The sequence below is a fragment of the Epinephelus lanceolatus genome, chromosome 2 (assembly GCF_041903045.1).
Source record: "Epinephelus lanceolatus isolate andai-2023 chromosome 2, ASM4190304v1, whole genome shotgun sequence".
Classification (NCBI taxonomy): domain Eukaryota; kingdom Metazoa; phylum Chordata; class Actinopteri; order Perciformes; family Serranidae; genus Epinephelus; species Epinephelus lanceolatus.
Window position 1 is genome coordinate 40,702,660 of NC_135735.1, and position 15,616 is coordinate 40,718,275.

Consider the following 15,616-nt stretch of genomic DNA (forward strand, 5'->3'; position numbering starts at 1 on the left):
CTAGGTGACAATGTTCTGAGGCAACCACAGTAAAAAGGTTAGAGAATAATCATAACTGATAATGATATATTGTATTAAGACAAATGCTTACGTGCTTAGAACATTTTTCTTTTTGCCACGATAGACAAACTTTCATTGTTCAGTTCAGTAATTTTCCAAAGATAAACTACAAAGCCATAAATGAAATTGTTACACATTCTTGTAGACAATTTTGAAAAAAAAGTTGCTGTTAAGTGTTAAATGTTAATTGTTTCCTTTGTCCACATTGAGTTAATTTCACTTATTTCAGTACTTATGACAATTGTACTGCTTGAGGGATCAGTTTTGTCAGGGTGTGTCTGTGTGATGCCTGGGAAATACATACCAACTGGTCCAGACCCATTCTGCATAGCCATATCAGAACTGCCCTGTTGGCCACCTGGGGATAAACACACACACACACACACACACACACACACACACACACACACACACACACACACACACACAGATTGTTATTTGATTTATTTTCCACCAGTTTGTTTTCTGTAGCCACCGACATGTGTACAACATATCTGGTTTTGATGGACATCAGAATTTGTTTGCTGGTCTTTCCAAATCGTCATCACCTGTGTCATCTCTAATGTCTTCACACATACAAACAAACAGGGACACATCACAGAGAAAGCAAGACTGCACACTAAATGTAGACATCAGCCCCATTATGACAGGGTTTATTCTCTAGAGGAGGTTGGCAATTTTAAAACCGCATCTGCTGGTCAGTAGTTCTTCCTGTTTCTTTTCTTTTCCTTCTGTGGGAACTTATTCAGTCCTGTGTGCCTCCTGTGTTGTTTTCACACTGGACCATCCAGACAAAAAGTAAACCTCTAAATTTACATGCACAAATTGTTGTGTTTCCTATGATTGAGTTTCATCAGCTCAGTGTGCACAATGCGTTTAGTTACTCCCCTGGAATATTAAGCACACACACCTGTGTTTCCAGTGCTGGGAGGTCTTTGTGGAGGGTTAACGTTTCTGTGGAGGTGTGTGTGAGGTGAGGAGAGGATCCCACTGTCAGCCAGAGCTGCTGTGGCTGCAGCTAAAGCTTGGGAGGTCGCTCCTCCTCCTCCTGCACTGGGGCTGTACGACATGCTGCCATGCATGAAGTTCTGCTGTGGAAGACCGGTGGGCTGCAGAGGAAGTGACAGAAGACAGAGACATGTCAGCATGAGTTGAATCAATACAAGAGCACAATAGATTAGCAACAATCTGATTTGTCTTTTATTTTGCCTGTCTGTGTTCTATATTTCTGTGTTTTTTTAACCAGGTACCTCACCAAATAGGGTAAGTATATGATCACCAACTAACTGACGCACATTTTGTGCCGTGGAAACAAAAACAAAGGGGAAGAGGAATCCCAGTCAAAACCAATAGGATTTAGAGCCAGAAGGGAAGATGCCGATGGGTTGCAGTCTCTTAACAGACTTCTGATATTATCAAACAAGGCTTTGATCTGCATCAGCCACTACAGTTCAGCTTACCATTTTATGACTCTTCATCATGTTGTCAAACTCTTCATTAATCTTCTTGTATTTCTCCTCAGTACTGGGGGTGAGGACGTAGGAGGCGTCAGCGTCAGGACTGTCACAGCCTCTGTGCTCCTTTTTGTTCAGGGCCTGTGTATGAAATACAGACAGGGGAGAGGCATTAGAAATAGTGATTAAAAACACTGGTAAAAAAAAACAGTGGAAATTGTACCAACATCAAGAGCTCTCTGGCACAGCTTCCAGTGGCCTGTAGTTGACATTCATTATAAAGCCACATCTCCCCAAGAGACAGTGGTGAGCCGACTACTGAGAGCAGAGAGAACTTCATAAATCACAGCAAACCAGTTTGTTAAAAATGATTTACATATCTTATTTTAATTCTGTATGAATTCATCCTGATGGAGAAGTTCTTTATCACAGACCACAATGTCTAAAGTGCAGTAGAGTTTACAGAAAAAAATGCAGCTTGGGTTCACACGTTACACAGAAATACAGATAAAAACAAAATAAGCACTTCACAAATTTAAATAGAGTCGAGCTGATCGGTTTAAACTTAAAACATATCCAGTATTACTATATAATAACATTTGTCAATGTCACAAGCTGAGGCATTGCAGAACACAGGATGTGCATGGTTCTGGTTGCTCCCTATCTAATATGTGGTTTAAGAGCAGGAAGGACAACCAACCACTAACGAGACTAGAAACCAGATCTGATTCTCGAGAGGCTCGCACAGTATGAAGACACTTCCCAAACCCTGAGGCCATGTTTACATTTTTGCACGTCTGTAAATGACATCCTGCTGAGTTCTTTATTGTGATTCTTAATACAGTAGGATGGGGAAACATAAATTTACCCTGTCGTAAAATGCCTTTAACACATTAATCACTTTGCAGCAGCATTAAACAAAAGTTGTTAGTGTGGTTCATTACCTATTATTTATGTTTTGTCTAGAAAAATATTTACAAGGACTTCTAAGGCAGGATGTTTTACCAGCTGTTCCCATCTGACTGACTGACAGCTCACAGGCTACAGTCATAAACCAAACATTTGCAAAATAGAGTTAGCAATCTAGAAAACAAAGCACAGTAGTTATACAATTTAAGCCACATAGCAACATGGTTCTAGGAATAACATGTCTGTCTGTCAGTTCCTCAGTCAGTCAGTCTGTGAAGTTTGACAGTCCCTGAGCTGCTAATGACTTTAAAGCATTCGTGGTCCACAGAGGACACACCCTAATGTCTTTAGTAATCCCGTCTTTTTATGTAGCGTCACCAGGAGGTCAAACACTTTTTTTTTTCACTTGCATCCTATTGACTTTGGTAATCCCCTTACCTTACCTCTAGTGCCACCATGTCGTTGACATTTGTGGTTTCAAGCAAATTGTCTCCACAACTAATGGATGGACTGAGATGAAACATGATTTAGACATTCACGTTCCCCACAAGATAAACTGCATCCCCTAACTTTTTATCTAACATCATCACCAGCTCAAAATGTTGTGATTGGTGCTGATTAGCAAATGTTGGCATGCCAAACATGCTAAATTATTATCAAACTATCATTATACTATTAAACTATTATAAATTATAAACGGTAAAACTGTTGTTGTGAGCATGTTAGCATGCTAACTTTAGTGTTTAGCTCAAAGCACTGCTGACCTTAAGTACAACCTAACAGAGCCGCTAGCATGACTGTAGACTCTTTATGTCTACTCATGTCATTTCATTGTTAGATGACCATGTGCCTGGTATGAGTGAATTGCCCTTTAGTATAATACATTTGTGGGTTTTACAAGATATGCATTTGCAAATTGCTCATAAACAGTCTTGGCTACAAACTAGTGGGGGGGGGGGGGGATAAATTCATTAAATGTAGGACCTCTTACTCAGTCTGCTATGGGGAGTGAATTTTCTCTCTAGCTAACTGTACCAGCACAGTATGTAGACTGATTTGCTGGTGTGATGTACAGTTAAATGTATATATACAAGTTCAAATGGTTAAATGCTTTTAAGCAAGACACTGAACTACTTATTGATTATTCTCTGGGAGCTGCTGATGTGGGGTCAATCATATTCAGTATTTTGTGAATCACAATAATAATGGCCTCCACAAATTCAGTTGGCGTCTACTTTGAAAAATGCATTTATGTTTTGCATGTGCAGTAGCTGAGCCACTGCATTCATGCTTTAGCCGAACATCACGTGCTGATAGAGGATATAATATTCTTCTCTCCAGTGTCTGACAGTTTGTTTGCCTTTATGAGCTTTAAAGCAGCGTGACAGACACAAAGCTGGTCTGAGTAGTGCACATATTAACAGTAGTCTTCCTCTAGAGAGATGCTGCTCCACATCACAGACCTACTCATCTATATTCACAGCAGCCTTTTAAACACTACGGACTGGAGTAAGCAGATATTTTTTATAGCGAGCCTGTAACAACTTTGGGTTTGGTTGGGTGTTTATAGTGGTGTAGGGTGGATAGACAGGGAAATAAAAGGCAAAAAGTTGGCTGTTTATGCATCCCCGAGCATGATCAAAGATGTAGCCATCAAATGAGATTCATTAGCACAAACAAATCTGTGGAGGATCATATTTCTGTCAGCAACACAGCTGGGGCAAATATCCACAGCTCTGCAGACACGTAGTGCTGGTAAAGAAAACGCTGTTTGAGGAAGGCAGAATCTGATCTCAACATCAGCTAAAGTTAGCATTATATTTAGGTTAGGCTTAGGGTAAAGGAAAAATTAAAAATAAAAAATTAAGTTGTGATGGCATAAACAACTATTCGCAACTGTGCACCCAGCATTATCTTGAGATTTTGAGTTGTGCGCACTGTTTCCAAGTACCATAAACAACTATTACACACACACATATTGTGGAACTGAAACAAATGATGTTAATATAGTCAGAAATCTCTCTGCTAATGATACCAAATGTATGTGGAACTTCACACCACAGTGGTTTTGACGAAAGTGAACAGCTAGTCACTTTCTGTCATAACATTTTTACATCACTGCATCAACATCCTGCTTTTGGTTTCATGATTTCTAACTCCTGTTGTAACATACTGGGATCATAAAAGTGTCTTTGCATTGCATCATCATTAACGTATCCACCACTTAATCTGACCCCTGCTGTAACAACACAAAGCACATTACATGCTTCTAAAAGGTGTGAGCTCGTCAGTTTTTGAGCATGGAAGCATCACTTACAGATTTGGGTATTGTGTTAGGCAGTTAACAACATTTGAACTTGCATGAGCAGATTTTTTGGCCACTTGAGGGTAGCACAATAAGCACAACACTGACATATTATCACTTTTTAAGGTGCTATGACAAACTTGTTAGCAAGCAGGTACCTATTTACACATCCGGCAAATACAATGCAGCATCAGCATTCTTTTGGGGGCTGTGTTACTGTCCACTTGATGAATGTTAGTCCTATTTTTACTCTCCTTTTAACTTGGTTTTGTCTCCACCGGCTCCTGAGGGAAATATCTGACTCTTCAGCTGCTAAATGCACCACTATGGTCACAAGCTTCTTGCTTATTTTGTCTGTTTATCTCTTGGTGCTGAGCAGGTAGTGTACAGTGGGGTTTTTAAGAGCTTTTTTGCTGGAAAGACAGGAAATCAGCCTGATGAGAGTGAACCAAAACAGTAACAATGAGCTAAAAGACACTGAATGCTCCATGAAGGCTGATAATTCTCAGTGTGTTCGTCACTACAAGCTACACCTATCACATCACACAAAGTTATGTGACCCATTGTTGATATAAAAATATCGATTACAGCAGCTTTAGCAAAGAGAGGAATGCACATTCATACAGCAAAAGCTTTAAATGAAATACCTGTATTTATATTTTGTGTGGATGTATTTCTGTGTGTGTTTATTTGTGCATGTATTTTCTTTTAAGTATTTCATTTTTTCAAAAGCCTCCTAGGGACAGGTGTTGCAAATTCACATTTCATTACAAACACTAAACAAAGTGCATCTGGTTCATCTGCATAAATGTACAATTCTAATGCCAACATGACGTCCATAACAAATAAACTAAACTAAACAAACTGACATTTTATGATGGCACATTTCAAATATCCAAATTTAAAATGTCTATTGCATCATATGAAAAAAACATATGTAATTCCCATTGTAAATAACCATGAAGCCAAGCAAGGACTTGGCATTGTTGAGGTGGTTTAGAAAGACTGGATTTAGATAATTAGATTTAGAAACGGGACGGATGAATTGATGGATGTTAATTTACAGCACCTGGACTTCGGTACAGGAGTCACTGTAAGAGAATCAAATCATACCGGCATCATGCGAGCCTGTGAGATGACATCACTTCTCTGGTATCCATCATCTCATCTCTGCTCCTCATTACATTACACGTCATAGCGTGAAAAGGACAGACCAACACAGCAGCCAGCTGACTGTCTGTCCACCACATGTCCTCGGCATTCCCAGACACTGGTAGTTATTAGGAGCTTTAAACACACACTCGCAAGTCTATTTTCACCACAGGCCTGAAACTACATTTTAGCAAGTGGTGACCAATTAGAGAAGTCACACGCTCAATTCATTGGCTGGTTATTTCCACACTCCAGTAAACATCAAGCTGGCCAGTTAAAATTGAGACACATGCAGTGTTTGGCTTGGTCAGCTCAGGACAAGCTTTCCCTGAAGCTGGCAGTTTGTTTGGTGGACCCTTTGACAGTTCTGCCATTTTGTCTAATTATGGGATGATACATTGTGTGAGTTTACATATAGCAGTGCCAGCAATTTGTTGACAGGTGGCAAAGGACTGATCCATCAGTGATTTAAAAGAACAGTGTGTAAGATTCAGCCGGATTTAGAGGGGATTTAGTGGCATCTAGCGATTGCAACCAGCTGAAACTTAACCAGGCTAGAATTCCTTCCGTTTTATTGTTCAGGAGATTTTTTATCGAAAGCCGAATTTTCCGCAAAGGTCTCTCCCTCCCTAGAGCAAACAAACCTGGTGATTAAAACCACTTAAAACACTTAATAAAGCAGTTTCACGTTGTAAATCAGCGTTTCTCCTACTGTTTGGCATGTCGCAGACTAGCCACTAGCCCACCACCTGCTAATGTGTGCTCACCTTTTTTCTTTCATAACTTAGGATCCAGGCATTCAGGAGTTTTTCTTTTCCCTCAAGGTCTTTTTGAGATATTTCAGTTCATTGTAACACTCTCTAACACTCAGTAATGAAAAAAATACTTTTTTTTACAGTGTGAAAGGACCATGCAAAACACACACTTAAGCTCTATCATCAACAATGATCATACTGTGCATACTTTTCCAGCATCAAATGTCAATGGCAATTCAGCACAGACACAAGAATGTGGTGTTCCAATAAACTAATAAGGTTGTGCTGTTTAATATTCAATACTTATTTTATATAATGGTTAGTGAGAGCAAAGGCCCTGCTCCTGCTACATTAAAGCATTGCATTATCAAGTACCCGTTCTACCACAACAAGTTTATAGCAGGGAAGTACATAACCTGTACTGAGAAATCACACAAAGTCTGCCGAAGCTGGAATGTGTCTGTGTAAACAAGAGGTGCTGTAGTAAGATTAAATATTAAGATTAAGATTAAATAAAACAAACTGAGGCACACGCTCTGCTACAACAGAAACAGATGCAGGAGTGATCACAATGTGGCTGTCTGATTGCGATCATAAAATACCTGCAAGAACATCGTAAATATTACAGTAAGTTGACACAGCTCCAGAGCAAAACACAGCGTTCCAGCAATCATATTCCTTGCATAATGACTCAGCAATCATATTTAATGATGTGAGGAGAAATGAGCCAAATTACCACAGATGGAAAGTTTTTTTATTCTGCTCAGCATCAGGAGTTTGTTACTCTACAATCTTTCTCTGATTCAGGTGTAAACTCTGCTTGACCTTACAAGCAACCAAAGGGGAGGGAGGAGGACAGCTGTTACCAATCATGTGATCGCTCCAGTTTCTTTTAATGTTTCACACCATTTTCAGGTAGATTAACAGTTTATCTTTAAATACAAGGGCATCCCAGCTCCTTTGACAGAAGTTGTTTCCGTCAGAGGATGGACAGTGGGACAGTGTGAGGGCAAAGATGGACATCGAGTCAACCCAGGAGAGGAGGGTCTGGTAGGATTTGGTCCAAGGCCCACCAGGCTATAAGTGGCTCCACAGACACTGGTTTAAACCACTACATCATGTCTGGGCACTGACGACTATCTTAAAGTGTCTGTTAGAGGATCTGAGAGTGTGTGTCTTCTTATCATCTCAAATGTCAGAGTCGGCTTTAGTGGATCTCTAAAGGCATGTGGATGATTGCCACCATGAGGTACGAGCTGCAACGTTAAGCATCTTAACGTGTGAGGGTGATGTCTTGTTGCTGTTGGGGCTGCATCAAAGATAAAATAAGGCCTCCCTTTTTCCCTGGAGAGAGACTTTTCCAGTTGGGTGATTGCCCTATGGGCTAAGAATAGGAAAGGTTGTACATTTTAAAGATGCAATTTGACACATCTGTGGCAGCTCACACACGCTCAAAGACCACTCTGTTTCTACAGATTGTTTTTTTATGAACCATCCTATCATACTTGACCTAAACCAAGTAAACCGCTCTGCTGTGTGCCACAGTGTCAGGTTTCAGTGTATTGTAGTTTTCACTTTCTGTTATGGTTCTCATTTATCTCTGGGCTCTGCAGGCTGAAATGACTGCATTGCATACCTTGGACGGCTGCTCTGTTGTTGCAGAAACTCAACTCTGCTGCACACAAACCTGTCTCATTATTATGACAAAAGTAATCTGTCAGTGGGATTAGCTGACCAGTTGACTGACTTTGTAGTTGTTTTAGCTGGCAAACCATCATCAGTTAAAAAAAAAAGAGGCCTCCTGGCATCCTTCATTTTAGGTTGACATTACGCCTTTGTAGAAAGTATTTCAAAAGACTGTTCGCGATAGAGAGGATCCAGACAGTCCAATAAACTCATTCTGGGAAAACCTGTGTATTTTGGAAAAAAAACAAAAAACATTTAAATAGTCAAGTTAATAGGACACCGGCGTCCTCGACTGACATTACTGTCTTTCAGAGGCTGTAGTGGAATGAGCCATTTTTTAATTATGTGTGATGATGTAAGTCCCCATAGTAGCCATTTCACTGTAGAGAGACCAAGTTTTTAAATGGACATCACTGTATAATATGACCTATTGTGACCTCTCGTATAATCACAGCCTCATTTAACTTTGCAATCACAATCAGGAGACCCTGGCCATTGGGAGGATGTATGGCTTTCATAGGTAACCTGCCAATAAGTGGGTTTCTCAGCAGTTTCCAGAACAGAAGTACTCACCATGCAAACACTGAAAAAATACAATTCTTACAGAAATCTCCAAAGGCCAAAGGTTTGAGATGCAAAATCACAGCATGGGTTTTTCTATGGTATTCCTCAAGGTGTCTGTGTCTTAATGTGATTGTTTGTAAGGATTTCTTTAATCAAATCTCAAGTGGCCAAAATTCTTAAATATATCACCAAATCTGTGTGACAAGAACTTAACACACACATAATCTCAAATTAATCTTCAGGTTCCCAGCTTTCAGATAATGAATACCACTTCAATGTGGCATATACTGTTGACCTGCTATCTCCTCATTAAGAAAGGAGACAGAATTTCCTGGACAAACAGTGGGGATCAATTATGATCTTCTTATTTAACTCCAGCAAGAAAGTAAATAAGCGTATTTCCCCAAATGTCGCAATATTCCTTTTACAACACCAAAGTCAGATAGTGGACTCTACCTGGGCTCACTGGAAAGGCAGCAAGGCCTTGTATTAACATTTTACACTACACAGTAAAGTTTCTCTGGTCAGTAAGGCACCACAATAGCTGAGTAAACACAACAGCTAAAACAGCTCGTCAACAATAGTGATTAACTCTCAAATGTCAGTCAGTGATAGCTTATGATTCTGATACATTTGCACAACAGACTCCTTGCCTGAGTCTGGGTCTGCTGAGGCTCAAACATGTAAGGTTATTAATCTCTCCCATGTTTCCTGTACTGCTCACGCAAACCATCCTGATGTGCACCGCTCAATCTAACACTACTCTCCTATAACCAGACTGATCTCCCCAGTTTACTTTTTATGTGGGAAAAACATGTTATACATATTGTTAATCATAGCAGAAACACTTCTAGAGGGGGAATTTACACTACTACAAAAGTTAGGAGATACAGTGTTTGCTGGATGTGTAGACTGCTTGTGTGTGACAAAAAAACTTTTTCTGCCAGAGAGATAATCATCAGCAAACATCATGTTCCATCAAACAACAACAATGAATCCAAAGCAGGTTTCTGCCGGTCCGTCACGACATGGGAAGTCTGTTGCAGCCAGTGGTGTATTACTTTATTCATAGTCAAATCACATGCTAGAATGTTGCAAATGGGCTGACTGATATGTAAAAGATCAACCTCTCACTTTCCACACTTTGTTTTAACCAGCTTGTCTGTCTGCGTGGCATTTGTGGGGAAAAAAACAAAACAAATAAGAGCTCGAAGCAGGCAAATGTAGCCCGGCTAATGGCTATCACAGCCGACACAGGTGTCTGCATGTGGTTTCCACACTCGATTATGCTATTTAGAATCATAATGGCTATACTGATGAGGCATAATACCACCTCTGCCACTACTATCACCACATTTAAGAGGATGAATTCAGCATTCAACAGTTGTGTTCTTTTAAGAGGCTTAACTGTTTCACATGCATGTTCCTGTTCATCCCTAAGCCTGTATCGGCTTCATGTTTTTTTGTCATATTGCCCCTGAGAAATGATGTTAGATTTACATGGAAAGGTTAAGTTTGAGTCTGTGATTCTTCTTATACAGCTGGCTGGATTCTCATGAAACAAACTTTAACAGTAAAGCTTTATCAGGAAGAGGGAAGAGGCCTTTTGAAAATAAACAGTTAGTTTGGGAAGTTTAGCTTCCCTTGCAGTGGACAGTTTCTCAGTGTGTGTGTGTGTGTGTGTGTGTGTGTGTGTGTGTAAGCAGTAAATTCAAGCTCTCAGCAAGGCAAACACACATTAGAAGCTTACATAAACAGCCAGAACGTGAGTCACGATGGCCATTCATTTTTAATGGCAGCCGCAATGAGTACGTGCTGTGAGAGACAGGACAGCGATGCTCAGGGACCATGATGCAACAGCAGGATCCCACGGAACAGGCGACCAGCTAGATTTTATCTTATCACTGAAAACATCTACTGTTTGAGGGCCGGCTCTGAGTGTGTGTTAATGCTTAATAAACAGTCTCAAACATGATTTGCATTATCCAAAGCAGGAAGACAGACCTATTAGATGTCTTCTATATATTTCCTGCAAATTCATTATGTTAAAATCTCAGTCTTCATTTTAGGTTAGTACAGTTTGTGTCAGCACTGCAAAATCTTGCTGTGCAGCTTTTCCTCAGTAAATAAAATAAGGTATGATGAAAGTCTGACGGAGCAGATGTTCCTCCATTACTGCCATTTCTTATGTTGACGTTAATGTCTTTTCACCCACTCAACAAACAGGTCTGACATGTTTCCTCATTAAAAATGGACAAACTAACAAGCCTTACAGCTGCAACATACTCACTTTTTCCTCTTTTTATGGCAATGCTAATTAATAAAAATGACTCTTTAGCACACTTGTGCTGCGTTCATATGGAGTCAGGGAGACAGTAGACTGCAAACCAGATATCATTTAAGTGGACAAGAGCGGGAGGGGAGGCCGGCAGAGAATACTGGTGATAGAGTGGACGGCATTGCTTTTCAAAGTTAAATACTTTAACCTTTTGTCTCTGCGATGGAATTTACAATCAGATGATAAATAGCTTTCTCACACACAAAGAAAACATGGGGGATTTGAAAAATTACATAAAATAATAAACTCAGAAAAATTTTAATTCAGATATTTCACTGCATTCTTTGTTAACAATACAGCATCAACATCACAACATATAGTCATGCATGTTTAATTTCACCATTCTGCCATTCCGTCGGACTGTTTGTTTTTCCAGTGCTGTTCAGAAGGTGTTGTCAGTCTGCTGTCTGCCTGATTTCATGTGAATGCAGCATTAACCCTATGAGCCCAAATGACGCATAGTGCGTCCAAATTCACACCCGTTCTTCTCTGTGGATTTTCTCTGCGACCTTGCGTCATAGCGAGAAGCCACGTGAAACAGCGGAACTGTAGCTTTCCGAGAAGGCCAAGCACTTGTCGGTAGTCCAATATTTTCACAGCAAAAAAAAAATGATAAAGTTACATTAAAATGATGTATAACAGAGCTTTCATACAGCTTTGTACATACATTACTGTTGGATGGATTACTCGCGAACACAGGCTCGCACAGACATGCCACACATATCACATGAAAGCGCAGGAGCAGAGCTTTCCAATGATACCACACACATCATTGTACTGTCATCCCATCACGCTATAAATACAGATTGATTGTCTACAAAATAAAAACCTGATGAATTTCTTTACAACCCATTATACAGATCTTGTTATCAGTCACTTCATATGGTGAGGAATATCGTATTTTACCACGTCTTAGGCTTGTGTGTGTTTCTCCCTGTCTATCCACATTTGTAGTCCGGCTTTCAAGATGCAAATATCTCCATATTGTCCAGTTGACACTCCATCAAACTTTGTATGACAAGACCAGCCACTTCACTTTTGCGCACCCAGACAACTATAGCCTAATTATGCATGCATGACAGGGCAGTAGTCACCATATACATTGAGGGGGACACGTGCCCCCCCACCAATGTCCAAAATGTTCCCCCAGTATATAACTGAAACTGAAAAACAACAACAAACTTTGTTTACTGCAAACAAAGTGGCAAATATTATCTTGGAGGACATCATTGCACTTGGTTGACTATTTTTCTATTATCTTAGATGTAAATATTGCATGTTTCTTTCAGATAAACACATTCACATTTTTGACTTGTGAATGAGTCAGTGGAATTTCTTGCAATAATGAAAAAATGCTGGCAATCATGTCCGCCTGGCACAAACCACATGTTTTGGACAACTGTGAAGTGACAGAATGTCCCACCATCATGGTTCTTATATTGCCAGATTCCAGAGTCTCCCCTCTTCATATATGGCAGAATATGTCTTCTTCCAACTAGCTATGGTGAGATACATGTAAAAATGTAAGAATTTTTATGTAATGCAGAGTATCAGAATTTTTTTTCATTGATATAAAAATCAATATAAAATACAGGCACACAGAAGGACATGGAATGATGGCAAATCTGGTTAGCCCAGATTGTCCTGAAAAAAAAACAAGATATAGCATGTGTATGTAGCCTTTATAATGACTGTGATATGAGCTTAAAAGTAAAGGCAGTAAAAATACCCCAAAACGCCTAGGGCCCATAGGGTTAAACCACATAGCAAAGTGTTAGCAAAACCTTTGTCACACTTTGGCAAGGCTGACGATCTTGCCAAATTTGGTCATTCCTAAACTCCACATCTGCAGCATGTGTAACCCGAGATGTCCTCCTTCATGTTTCACTGAATGCATTTTAATAATAAAACTATTTATATTCTACTTTTGCCATTTTTAATTCTTTCTGTTCTGTCTTTACTGTTGGATGTTCTCATTTGTATTTGCTTTAATTATTTTATTGCTTTCATTTGACTTTAGGGCTTAAATTTCCACAGGGTTTTAATCAGTATTATCACATCAAGTCCTGGTTGTCTCTTGAGGTCCTTTTGTTGTGTACCATGTAAGTCAGCATGAAATTACTCCACTTCCTGAGCCGTACAGGGACATTCCTGTCCTTTTCTCCTACCTCTCCATTGTTACAGATAGTATTGGCGTATATTTTGTCCTGTATCTGAAGTTAGGAATTTATGTCTCCCCCCGAATGACAAAAATACATGTTTTTCATAGTATAGTCTAGAAATTCATCTTTCTCAGAGCTTTCAAAAAATATTAAGAAATTTTTAGCCCTGATGGGAAAGTAAAGAAAACAAGTTTAAATCCTCCATTTTATGTTTTACAATGACAAGCTCCCTCTCGCTCTCTCTCCTTCTTGTTTAAGTATTTTTTCTCTCCTTCACTACTTTTTTCTCTTCTTTTCTTCTTCTTCGTTATTTACATGGGGAAATAACTCCCTGAATGCTCTCTTCTGAACTATCAAATGAGAAACTCTATCAAATATCAAATCTTTTCTGTCATTTCATGAGTGTCAATGCAAAATAGCTTGTTGAATGTGAGGCATATTTGCATGTAGCTGACACACAACACTGCAACAGCATATAAGGTTTCAACAGATCACACAGCAAAGTAAAGAGGAAAAATAAAGTTCCTATTTTCTCTACAAACACAGATATTACATTAATAAGACTGTGCTGGGTGCCATGTTTTGTCGGGTCAAAGCTCTGCAACACTAGCACTGATATTATGACATGAGGTGGAGAAGACCGCTGCAATAAAGGACACTGCCACTCACCTCTACAATATCAGAGTTGGTTCTGCTCTCGTGCGGTTCATTGTACTCGGTGTATTTCAGGAGGACTTTGTCCATGTCGGTGCTGGCATACTGGAACAGCTTGTTGGAGCTGTTGAAGATGATGAGGGCGATTTCACAGTCACACAGAACGCTCAACTCGTAGGCTTTCTTCATCAGACCAAACTTCCTCTTCATGAAAGTCACCTAGGGAGACAAAAACTGAGGGTCAGCCTTTTTTTCTTTGAACATCCATCCTGATATAAAAGGATGAGGGACTGTGAGGAGAGTCTGGCTTGGAAGTTTCCCACAGAATCAGAATCTATGCATGGTGATAGATGTTGGGGGGAGGGGTCATTGTGTATCTGTTTGTCTACCCACTCTTAATTCAGAGGTTTTTGTGGGTCCATGAATGCAGTGCAGGCAGAACTTTTTTCCTCTGCAGCAGTTTGAGGAGTCACAGGTTGGGTTATTGATCTGTTTCAATCAGAGCTGATCAGATCAGGTCGATGGATGAAAAGGGCAGCTGCTTGTGAGTGAATGCAAACTTTCACACCCAGCACAATAAACATTTAGGTTTCTTTTTCACTGCACCTTGCATCCTGCTGCTCTGTCTGTTTCGAGAGGACACTCTGCGCTAAGAGAACATGGAGCAATGAATAACTGAATGGTATATATAACAACAGTGCACCTAAATGAATGTGTTGGAAACCCTGGTTAAGTTGGGAAACTAAAAGCATCAAACAACTCAGTCCTTGTTCAGAAGCACTTTTCAGACAGACAAACCATCAGTTTACGTGCAGGCAGAACAAAATGGCCAACTGATTGCTTTTAAAACCATTTTGAAACCCAAATTTGATGCTCAGCTGGACATTCTTACCATTTTCTCTTCTTTTTTTCCCCCTAAAGCATATTCTTAACTGTCCTCTACATCAAAAGGTTTCATTATTTGTACAATAAATACATAACAGCAGAAGACCATGGACTGTAAAAAAAAGAACTAAGGGACATTGCCATTGTGATGTCACCTATACTGGATTGTGGCTTTGAAGCCTTGAATTTGGCATTTTGGTTGTGGCCATCTGGGACTGAATCCAAATGTCCACCCTCTGACTGAGCCCTCTTGAAATTCAATATTGTGATGTGTTCACTGTCATCATGAGACAAGCAAGGGCATGAGACTACAAGCTAAAAGCTGCTAATAGACAGGCCTTAAGTCTGTTTCACTCGTTGTCTTGGAAATGTTCGAGGGACAATTACAATCATGTAAATTGTCTGTCCCTGCAGACAAGAAGATATAAATCCCCATTTATAGACTTTCTTTGTAAGTGAACAAAATGATAGTCATACATTTTTATACAACATTTAGGCTACATACACTCAAACTGAAAGGTTGTAAATAAGGACTGGACTATGACTAGATAAATTGGGTATTACTTACATTGGAGGACTTTCTTTTGTTTTTTTGGGTTCTTTTTTTGGATTTCTATACATCATGTATAGGCACTGTTACTACATATTAACCATATAATTGTAACATGATGTGGTTGAATATTATTTCTGGC

General features: G+C 39.7%; 1 protein-coding gene across 5 annotated transcripts in view; it reads right to left on the bottom strand.

The window, feature by feature from the left end:
* Window positions 1–15,616, bottom strand: part of LOC117256615 (myocyte-specific enhancer factor 2A-like) — a 56,150-nt gene that overhangs the window by 9,702 nt on the left and 30,832 nt on the right. For all 5 annotated transcript variants that reach the window (XM_033626264.2, XM_033626181.2, XM_033626348.2 and 2 more), the window contains 4 exons: window positions 14,055–14,258; window positions 1,521–1,655; window positions 971–1,169; window positions 365–418 (listed from right to left, as the gene is read on the bottom strand). In XM_033626264.2, coding sequence (XP_033482155.1) covers window positions 365–418; window positions 971–1,169; window positions 1,521–1,655; window positions 14,055–14,258 — 592 coding nt within the window. The remainder of the gene's footprint in view (window positions 1–364; window positions 419–970; window positions 1,170–1,520; window positions 1,656–14,054; window positions 14,259–15,616) is intronic.